General features: G+C 49.8%; 2 protein-coding genes across 2 annotated transcripts in view; both read left to right on the top strand.

Moving 5' to 3' along the window:
• Positions 1 to 920: 920 nt before the first annotated feature.
• Positions 921 to 5,739, top strand: LOC135819799 (protein SPEC3-like). The gene is made up of 4 exons (XM_065333067.1): positions 921 to 1,369; positions 3,077 to 3,208; positions 3,917 to 4,093; positions 5,163 to 5,739. Exons 1-4 carry the CDS (start codon positions 1,201 to 1,203, stop codon positions 5,237 to 5,239), a joined length of 555 nt encoding a protein of 184 aa, XP_065189139.1. The 5' UTR covers positions 921 to 1,200; the 3' UTR covers positions 5,240 to 5,739.
• A 3,963-nt stretch (positions 5,740 to 9,702) lies between these two features.
• Positions 9,703 to 10,000, top strand: part of LOC135820165 (guanine nucleotide-binding protein G(i) subunit alpha-like) — a 1,089-nt gene continuing 791 nt past the window's right edge. Inside the window, exon 1 of the mRNA XM_065333478.1 lies at positions 9,703 to 10,000. This exon is cut by the window's right edge and continues 791 nt beyond it. Coding sequence (XP_065189550.1) covers positions 9,703 to 10,000 — 298 coding nt within the window.

Below are 10,000 nucleotides of genomic sequence, written 5' to 3'. Positions count from 1 at the left end.
TGTCAGTTTGAGCACTCTGGCAAGGTACGTTCGGGCCTGATTGGAAATTTTTATTTCCATTGCTATCAGGTTCGGCCTCATTTCCTCTGATCTGTGCTGCGCTGATGAGTTCAAAAAGAACGAAACAGCATGCTGTCCGCAGATTGAGTGTATGTCTAACATTATAATAACATAGGCTATGTACATGACTGTATAGCTGTTCGCTGCGCAGGTCTGAGGTCTGAGGTCTGAGGCGTGTAGAGTCTACCATGTGTGCGTGCGTGTGTGCACACGCAGTGCTAGTGCACAGGTACAGGTGCTAGCGGCTAGCCGGCTACATATCGGAATCTGCTGGGCCAAAAAATCGTGGGTGGCAAAGTGTTCATTACTTGAGGGAGTCGTAAAATATAATTTATGTACACTGTACACGTATTTTACCGTAAAATTAATACTTGTACAGTAGAACACTGATAAGACAAACTTTCGCTTTTAAAAGAAGAACTAGAATTCCAAGCGCTTGATCACTGTGAAAGACATAAGAAGAACTCCCGTTATTGCGAACAAATACCGTCGGTCCCTTGCCTTGGTGTTCGTCCAGTAAGAGGTTCGACTGTACATGGTTGAACACGAACGTGCGAGCAAAAATCATGCACTTCAAGGTGACTTGCATGTATTGTTGACAAAGCAGATCAATGAAAGCCTGGTTCAGTGCCAGTGGTTGGGAAAAAAGGCCTGGATCGAGTTGAGGCAAGGGGCGGACACATGTATGTAGATCTATGTCACTGCACGTGCAGTCGACATCATGCATGACTCCATGAGAATATTCGCAGGAATGCGGCGTTAGAACTACATGATTGTGTACTAGACATGACTTCGTACTGTCGTACTGAACTGTCTGAAGCGGCTAGCGTGGCACGTAGTGCTTGAACTAATTACTTACTTGAAGCTGGATGTACGGAGTCGAACTCGAAGACGAAGGACGAAGTCGATGTGTGCTGGGTGGTCGGTGATATTTTGTTGCCATTGATTGTTCTGAGGACTGTAAAATTAGAAGAAGGGTGAGCTGTGCCGAACACTCCAAGTTTTCGCGTACCTGGCGTCCAACACTTTGTTTCGCGCGCACATACCTCGCAACTGATTGCAGCGTTTCCAATAATTTTAGCTCGGTGGTAGCTACGACTACGAGAGCGTGTCTCCCTGCTATAATTCTTACACTGCATTATGTCGGAGAAGGTTTACCCACCTGGGTACCAACCGGGAACGGCGAGCGATCCACCGCCATCGTACGCGGGCAGCGCACCACCTGCGGCGTACCCCCAAACGGCCAGCTACCCTCGGCAAGCGGGCGTTGCGCCCGCTCCAGCACCCACAACTGCTACAGGAGAGCTCGGTAAGTGATGTCCACAAGAACCAAGTGCAGTGCCAGTATTGCCAGTAAAGTAAACTCCGCTGCGGAGAGACTTTTCAGCCTACACAGTCTGTGTAAAAACATCGCCTGGTTAGAACATGCACGTTGTGTTTTCCTGGTGCTGAGCGCAGCAGCGTCCAGCATTGTCCCCTGAGTGAGCCTGGAGGGAGAGAGGAAGAGGGGAGAGAGAGAACCCCCAGGATGTAAGTGGATACTGTTGATTGATTGCTCCTTATACAATCAAGTCATAATATTATTATAATTGACCTACAGACTAAGTAGGAGAGTCCAGTTCAGGCATGTGGATCACGCGGGTCTGGGGAGACGCCTGGCGGCAGATGTCCGTGGAAAGCAGCACCCTACGGTCTATTTTCCAACTGCTGCCCAAAATCCAAGCACGCAGACCACCTATTACTAAGATTTGCACTGGTTTAGGGCAGATGCACATTGATAAAGTGCCTGGGTCATGAGGTGCTAAGTGAATGAGTTCAGGGAATTATTTGTACCATTACTATTGAGAATTGCGATGATGCGCCAAGAGTGTTTGGGGCCCATCAAGAGCACAGGAGGTTAGATGCATGCCCAGATTTGCACCAATTAAATCAATGATGATTGCCATCAGCAAGTGGCCAACAATACAGTATCAATATTGTTTTTTTGATGTTCAGTTGATCAAACAAACGATTATCGTATTTTTTAAATACCAGTGATTCACCGAAAACATGTCGGTACCGCTTATGCTACGATGGTCAAGTATTAAACTCAGTTTAACGGTGATACAGACATCTGCATTTCGTGACAACAACAAAAACAGACAAATATACTGTGGACCGAACGTGCATCCCTGGTTCGAGCAGAATCCTGTGATACCAGGAGAGTTGCCGCTGCACCAAGGGCGCCCGGTTAGGGCAGATTTTGCTATACGTGTGTACATTAGTCACAGAGGTTTTCTTACCTGTAAAGTTCTCCGTATGCTGCGGAGTAAACAAAATTTCGAGGTTAATGTATCAAATTGTCGGCTGCTTTAAAAGCATGTGGTCTGTGTATGCAGAAGACCTGACAACCTTTGCAAACGTGAGATCGGGACGATGACATGCCCATACGCAGGTATGAAGTGTATACAAGTGTAATGTATACAGTCAACTTCGCTAATAACGACTGCGGATATAATGACAATTCGCGAATAACGACAGAATTTCCATGCCCAGAGCAAAGTCCCACCCCACTGTAATACATATAATGAGACTTCGGGTATAACGACACTTCGCGAATAAGGACACCTTTCTGATGCCCCGCCGAGTGTCGTTATAAGCGAAGTTGACTGTAAGTACAAATTTTCGTTCACGAGATCTTTCGTTAGATCACTCCACCAGCAGGCTCGTTACGTACTAAATTTCGTTTTGGGTCGAGGTCTGTCACCCCGAACGTTCAGAACGAAAACTTTAGTTTGGTACAAACTTTAGTCATTTCGTGCCCCAAACGAATACAGCGAAAGTTAATTCCAAAAGAACATTTGCACTTATACATGATACAAATCTAGCTGAGGCATGTGGCAAATGCACGTTTGGGTGCCTAGTACCACCGTGCGATATCGAGACGGTCCCAGCCGGCCGAATCCATATGGGTGGCAGGTATGCAGACGATCATGGCAAGTGTGTGCGTGCGTCTCTGCCTGTTTGTGCTGCTTAGCCGCTCCTGGTAGCGTGGAGAATGACGTGCGGTACAACGAGAGCAGCGTGAAGCGTCTCCGCATCGTTCCCGTCTACCCGATGTGCCTGGCCGTCTTCTTCTACATATGGAATTGCTTCATTCCAGGATTTGGTGAGTCCCCAGAACCCCCATACACACACACGAATGATTCGAAACGTAAGCCTGAAAATTGCATGCTAAGGGGAGTACTCAATCCCTGGCCAGCAAGCTGTTTCAAATTACTGCAAAATGACTAGCTTTAGCGACGATGATATTTTAGCAAAAGGAGTATTTTCGCTAAATTTTTGCCACGGCAATTGAAACTTTGGGTGCACAGTACAGTGCAAATCATCCTTCTTTTTAAACTCGCTAAAATATTTTTCATCGCGAATTGGACCAGATTCAGAAAACGCTAAAAATGTACCTGCTACATTTTTTTGCCGTTCTACAGTGGTCTCTGTTAGGTCTCCTTAGCAGAGCTGAGAGCGACAGGCTGAACTGATTGCAAACAAGTCTAGTCAACAACAAACGAATAAGGCTTCTTTCTTTTTTTAGACCGGCTCATCGCATCAAAGTGAGGGTGCTCTAACTGTGATAAGCACACCTAGCTTTGCACCAGGGCAGATACCGTTGATGCTAACCAATAGGATGGCTCAATCAAGCCGAGGCAAGGGAGTGTAATGCTCAATCTCTGGTCAACCAACTGTTTCACTACTGGGAACAATTACTATTATTATTATTATTATTGGGTTTGCATGCACTGAACAAACAAGTCTGAGTGCATTTTAGAACGATTCCCTAACCTTACGTCTTGCTTCCTCCTGGCTCTGCTGTGTACAGGAATGTGGCTGGGTTGTGTGTTCCTGTGTGGTTCACACACGGTTGTCAAGGGAGACGGGTGGCTCAAGATCATCTGCCTGCAGTTCTGGTTTGGCTTTCTGGCCATCCTCACCCTGTGGGCTGGCATCGGCTACTGGATTGCCATTGCTTGGAGCGTTGCCACCATCTCCAACAACAGTAAGTTTGTTATGTATGTGTTGTGTGTGTGTGTTTGGGGGGGGGGGAGGGGGTGGTTGTTGTGTGTCTGCATGGGTATCCATGCGTGTCTGTGCGTGCGTACGTACGTGCATATGTGCATGTGTGTGTGTGTGTGTGTGTCTCTCTCTCTCTCTCTCTCTCTCTCTCTCTCTCTCTCTCTCTCTCTCTCTCTCTCTCTCTCCTCCTCTCTCTCTCTCTCTCTCTCTCTCTCTCTCTCTCTCTCTCTCTCTCTCTCTCTCTCTCTCTCTCTCTCTCTCTCTCTCTCTCTCTCTCTCTCTCTCTCTCTCTCTCTCTCTCTCTCTCTCTCTCTCTCTCTCTCTCTCTCTCTCTCTCTCTCTCTCTCTCTCTCTCTCTCTCTCTCTCTCTCTCTCTCTCTCTCTCTCTCTCTCTCTCTCTCTCTCTCTCTCTCTCTCTCTCTCTCTCTCTCTCTCTCTCTCTCTCTCTCTCTCTCTCTCTCTCTCTCTCTCTCTCTCTCTCTCTCTCTGATGGTGTGTGTGTGCGTGTGTGTGTATCCGCATGTGTGTGCGTGGTTTTGTGCACTTGCACACACACACACACAAGCATGGCCTTGGGTGTTCTTGAATACTAGTAGCCACGAAATCTGGGTGTTTTCAACCGAGTGTTCTTGTAGATTTCTTTAGTGCAGTTGTGCAACCCTTCCTGTTGAGCCTCTTGAGGTCAGGAAAGTGCGTGCATCCGTCCGGCTTGACCTTGTGCCAGTTGTGGGCAGGCTTGCTTGTATGGCACGATGGTGTCTATAATGTTATGTTATGTCGGTTGAATAGCGCGAGCTCCAGTGTGGGAGAAAACCCATTCCTGAAAAATCATCGCCGAAGTCGCAACCTCTATTTCGTTATGTTACCTTTATTTTACTTCACCATTGGTACAGGCATTGCTGCCTTCTTGCTGTGGATCATGAATGATGCCACTGCTCCTAGACTATGATGAAAAAATTATAATACAAGCCACGCACGCGTTCTATTCTCTTGCATGTTTTGTATTCTGACCTACTTCTGGCTGTCTTGTATTCCGCTCTACCCATCCTCAGGGCTCTACTACAACAAGCCGATAGAGGAGCACGAGATCCGCAAGCCACAGCCGGGCAACTTCGGCTCAGTGTTCTAGAGCACCGCCCAGTGTGGAGGCACACACCTGCTGCGTGCAAGTGGTGCTTGAGCATTGTGCAAAGTCACCAAGTAGCCACCCGGCAGATGACCAAGTCTTCAGAGGTGACGAACACTACAGCTTCCTCTTCACTTCGTTTCGCTGTGCGAAGCAGATATTCCGTGCGCGCGTTGGTGCCCGGCAGTTTGTCGTACCACCGCATGAAGGACGGTGTCTTGCTTGATAGCTTCCTCGTTTTCACTCCTGCTTTTCGTTGTGGAAAGCTTAGGGAATTTTGTTCAGGCTGTTCTTCTTCTGTGCTCCCCTCTGGCTTATCAAAAGCCATGGGAGTGATGTCGTGCTAGGTTGATAGATGTGGTGATGACGTAATTACTTTGGAGCAGTTCCGTCCCATGCTCACTGGCCATGGTTCTCTTAGCACGGGCCAAAAGCTAACGGTCCTTTTTTGAGAGCCGTTTGTTTCCATTTCAAAGTAGTAACTGTTGTTCATCATCCTTCTAGCATTGTGAGTTTAGGCTTTCTCTTCCAGTGTGTGTGTGTGTGTGTGTGTGTGTGTGTGTGTGTGTGTGTGTGTGTGTGCGTGCGTGCGTACGTGCGTGCGTGCGTGTGTGTGTGTGCGTATGTGCGTGTGCGTTTGTGCGTGTGTGTGTGTGGTGGGTGTGTGTGTGTAATCCCAGCACAAGTCACTATGTCTAACATAGCTGTTCGCTATCATCGCTTCCGCGATGGGCGTGTCGGAGTCGGTGTGTGTGTGTGTGCGTGTGTGTGTGTGTGTGCGTGTGCGTGTGTGCCGGTACAGATCAGCTTCTCATTGCGCTATCTTTTCATGCGTACACCTCAGACCTCAGACATGCCCATCGCGGAAGCGATGATAGCGAACAGCTATGATAGACATAGCAATTTGTGCTGGGATTACACCATTCAACAGCTTGCAAGGCTGATGAATTGACCGCCACTATTTTTAGCCTGGTATCCATCAGACAGCTGTTTGAAGTGCGTACACACACACACACACACACACACACACACACACACACACACACACACACACAGGCTAGATAGTGTTTTGATTTCAACTTTAGAAGTAAGTCCATAATAATATTATTATTATGCTTAGAACGTATTTCCACGTTCTGCTGTTGGTCACAGTTCCTAGATGATTGGCGAGGGTCCTTATAGGCGTTGCTGCTGCGCGGTGTGTGTGTGTGCGGGGGGGGGGGGGGGGGGGGGGAACGAGTAATTCAAGTACTCCACACCCTATGTTGGCTGAAATGCAAACGAGCCCTTCTTCACGAAACGATGGAGACAAGGACGATCACTACACGATTAGTAGTACAGTGTTGGCACATGAAATCCGACCCCTGAGCGGTGGGTTCACATTCTTTGCGATGTGAGCGCACCGCTCAGGGGTCGGATTTCAGTTGCCAGCACTGCAGTACTACAGGCTCAGCTGTAGTCACTACACACCTTGAACCTTGAACGTGCCCATTGCCGATGGCAATGATAGCGAAGGGACTATCCGCTAGCTTTGCAGTACGGAGCGTGGCGCTTGAGGTCCCCGGGACGACGGCAGACCTTTCCACATGCGGAGCGGAAGCCAGAGTCAGGATCAGGAGGAGCACGGGCGGGAGGACGACGATGAGCAATCTGCCTCCAGGCAGAGCGATCCTGGGCAGCATCAAACCAGCAGTCAGAAGGCACAGGGGGGCTGATGGAGCGGAGATCATCCACGATGACGTCACGCCACCGCTTGCGTGGACCATGGCGAGGGCGTGTTGAAGGGAGCTCCCCAAACAAAACTCGCTTCGGCATGCGGTCGTCGTTCATCCGGCCAACATGGCCAAGCCAACGCAGTCGATATTCCCGGATGACGTCCGCGACGTCACAGTCAATGCCGAGGGTTCGGGCCATGGTAACCGAGGTGACGCGGTTGTCCCACTGGTCCCGCCTGGATACGCCAACGATGATGCGAACACACTAGTGATGAAAGGTGTTGAGAGAGCGCAGGTCCGGTGCCTTCGGCGTCCACGTCTCTGCTCCGTTCAGGAGGGTCGTCAGCACAAGAGCGATGTACACGCGGCGCCGACAGCGGAGAGATAACGACCGATTCTCAAACACTGGGACACGGAGACTGCCGAACACACGCGAAGCCTTGGCGAGACGGGACTGAACATCATGCGAAGACTGCCCGTCCCGATGGATGACGCTGCCAAGGTACGTAAAACTGTCAACGGTCTCGATGGTGCTCTCACCAAGAGACACCGGCTCATTCGTGGGCGAATTGACAGTCATGCATTTGGTCTTCGATAGACTGACCGTGAGGCCCCACCGCGCCGCACACGAAATGAACAATTCCTACACCGATCTAAAATCGGCTTAGTGGTGGCATACACTGCAGCATCGTCCGCAAACTGGGACTCTGTGACGACATCACGTTGCAGGCGGGACTTGGCAGTGCGGTCTCCAACCAACTTTCGGCCAACTCCGTAGTGCAGCTCAGCACCAGCGTCCGGGCACATGGAGCGCCAATACCCAACCACTGCAGAGAAATACAAGTAAACAAGACGGGTGCCAAAGTACAACCCTGACGCAGACCGTTGTTGACGTTAATTAAAGGGGAAGTTAAGGCAAAAATTAAAATTTCACCAGTTGTAGTCTTCGGGGTGCTGAGTCGAATGGTCTTGGTCCGAGAAAGCTGAGACGCTCCCTTCCTACTTGAATCCCAATCGAACTCGCGCACTTCCACCGAAACTGGGTGACTGCGCCCTACTAGATGGGGATTTGTATGCAAAATGTCAATAAAAGCGCCGTTTCGTTCTTATAAAAGCACGGATGACCGCGATTGGCCCATATGTTGTAGTCTTTTGGACGCTGAGTCGACTGGTTTTGGTCCGAAAAGGCTGCGATGCAGCGTTCCTCCTTTATTCCCAATCGAACATGGTTGAAGAAGCGGTCACGTGCTCCTGGGTGCCCAAATCACCTGGTCACCACGCCAGCAGGCGCGAACTTTCACACCAAGGTTCAACTCGAGTTCAACTCCATCTTGTCGCCTGGCCGAGTCGCCTGCTTTGTTTCGCGCTCACACAAAGTCTCATTTAGGGTTCCCAGTAAAAAGGCAACATTGCCTGTTGGGAAATCCCAAACAAAATAAGAAAAAATAATAATAATAATAATAATAATAACTCGAGTGACAGGACTGCACCCAAAAAAGGTCAAACAGGCTAGTAAGTTGTACCCTGCAGGCACGGTGACCAGGTGACTGGTGTACGCAGGAGCACGTGACCGCTTGTTCAACCATGTTCGATTGGGAATAAAGGAGGAACGCGGCATCGCAGCCTTTTCGGACCAAAACCAGTCGACTCAGCGTCCAAAAGACTACAACATATGGGCCAATCGCGGTCATCCGTGCTTTTATAAGAACGAAATGGCGCTTTTAGTGACATTTTACATACAAATCCCCATCTAGTAGGGCGCAGTCACCCAGTTTCGGTGGAAGTGCGCGAGTTCGATTGGGATTCAAGTAGGAAGGGAGCGTCTCAGCTTCCTCGGACCACGACCATTCGACTCAGCACCCCGAAGACAACAACTGGTGAAATTTTAATTTTTGCCTTAACTTCCCCTTTAATGGCAGCAGTGACACCGCCCTCGATGCGGACCTTCACTACACACACATCTACTGATACTGATCTAGTCTGTGTTACGTCATAGTCACGAATTGGTGAGATTACACGGTATTTACATGTAGATCTACATGACATGATGTAACTCATTTTTACTGACATGGCCATATGGGCTAGCGAGGACAGGCTGAGTGAGGATAGACTCTACCGGCGTAGAGCTACCGGGTAGGAGATCTGGAGCTTGCACGTTCACACTACGGTCATAGTCATGCATGCAGGTGTCTGCTGGGGCAATCGAATCCGCCCTGGGGATATGCCGTGACCAATTTTGTGGGTAGCTTGCCGTAACTCGGTGGCGCCATGGGTACAGCCAATGGCACTGCAGTATTTCCGTCATGTGAGTGTCTGGGCAGACCTACTGATAGCTACTCGGTAACAAAAACTGTTACCAGTGATCAGTGGGCTGCGAACTGTCCGATTCGGTGCTAGAAGGATATCCCACGAACAGCATCATACACGTAGACTACGGGTATCGCCTCGCCTCGGAGTGCAGGCAGTGGCAGTAGCGCGCTACCTTGCGCCGAAGTCCTTATATTGAACTGTAAACAGCTTGAAACGCAGAGGAAAACGAGGAAGATCAGTTCGAGAAAACCTGGCCAGCACGTCTGTGTTGTCGTGTTGTTGTCTCTGCGCTCTGCAGACATATTGGTACTAGAGGAAAAACCAAGACGGCGAGAGAACCTCAATGCTGCGTTTACCCGAATCGTGGATCCTTTGAGCAAGTAAGAAGAAATACACTTACAAATACAGGTGATCTAGCCGAAGCTGCACGGACGCGGGGCAATGGGCTGTTCCGATTCGGCTCCGCGGTTGCCCGCCGAGCAGTCGAACGACGCGCCGCATTCCGAGCCCCAACTGGTCCAAGGCCAACCCGACCACGAACCTGGCGTGCATCCCATGCGAGTGCTCGTCCTCGGCTCGCCGCGAGCAGGCAAAAGCACGCTGATCAACACCATGCTGCGACTGTGCGGAGAAAAGTACAACGCCAGGATAAACCGGTACGCCACCATACACAAGACGGCCCTGGAGTGCCTGGCAATCCTGGTCCAGAACGTGGACAAGCAAGGCGTCGAACTCGCAG

Source organism: Sycon ciliatum, chromosome 6 (assembly GCF_964019385.1).
Source record: "Sycon ciliatum chromosome 6, ocSycCili1.1, whole genome shotgun sequence".
NCBI classification, from domain to species: domain Eukaryota; kingdom Metazoa; phylum Porifera; class Calcarea; order Leucosolenida; family Sycettidae; genus Sycon; species Sycon ciliatum.
The sequence above is the reverse complement of the archived record's forward strand: the minus strand, read 5'-3'. Positions and strand labels throughout refer to the sequence as shown.

Excerpts from the sequence above, each read along its gene's own strand:
- LOC135819799 (XM_065333067.1), top strand. The coding sequence starts at position 1,201 with ATGTCGGAGAAGGTTTACCCACCTGGGTACCAACCGGGAACGGCGAGC. Across the intron at positions 1,370-3,076 it reads AACTGCTACAGGAGAGCTCG|CCGCTCCTGGTAGCGTGGAG; the intron begins GTAAGTGATGTC and ends TGTGCTGCTTAG. Across the intron at positions 4,094-5,162 it reads TGCCACCATCTCCAACAACA|GGCTCTACTACAACAAGCCG; the intron begins GTAAGTTTGTTA and ends ACCCATCCTCAG.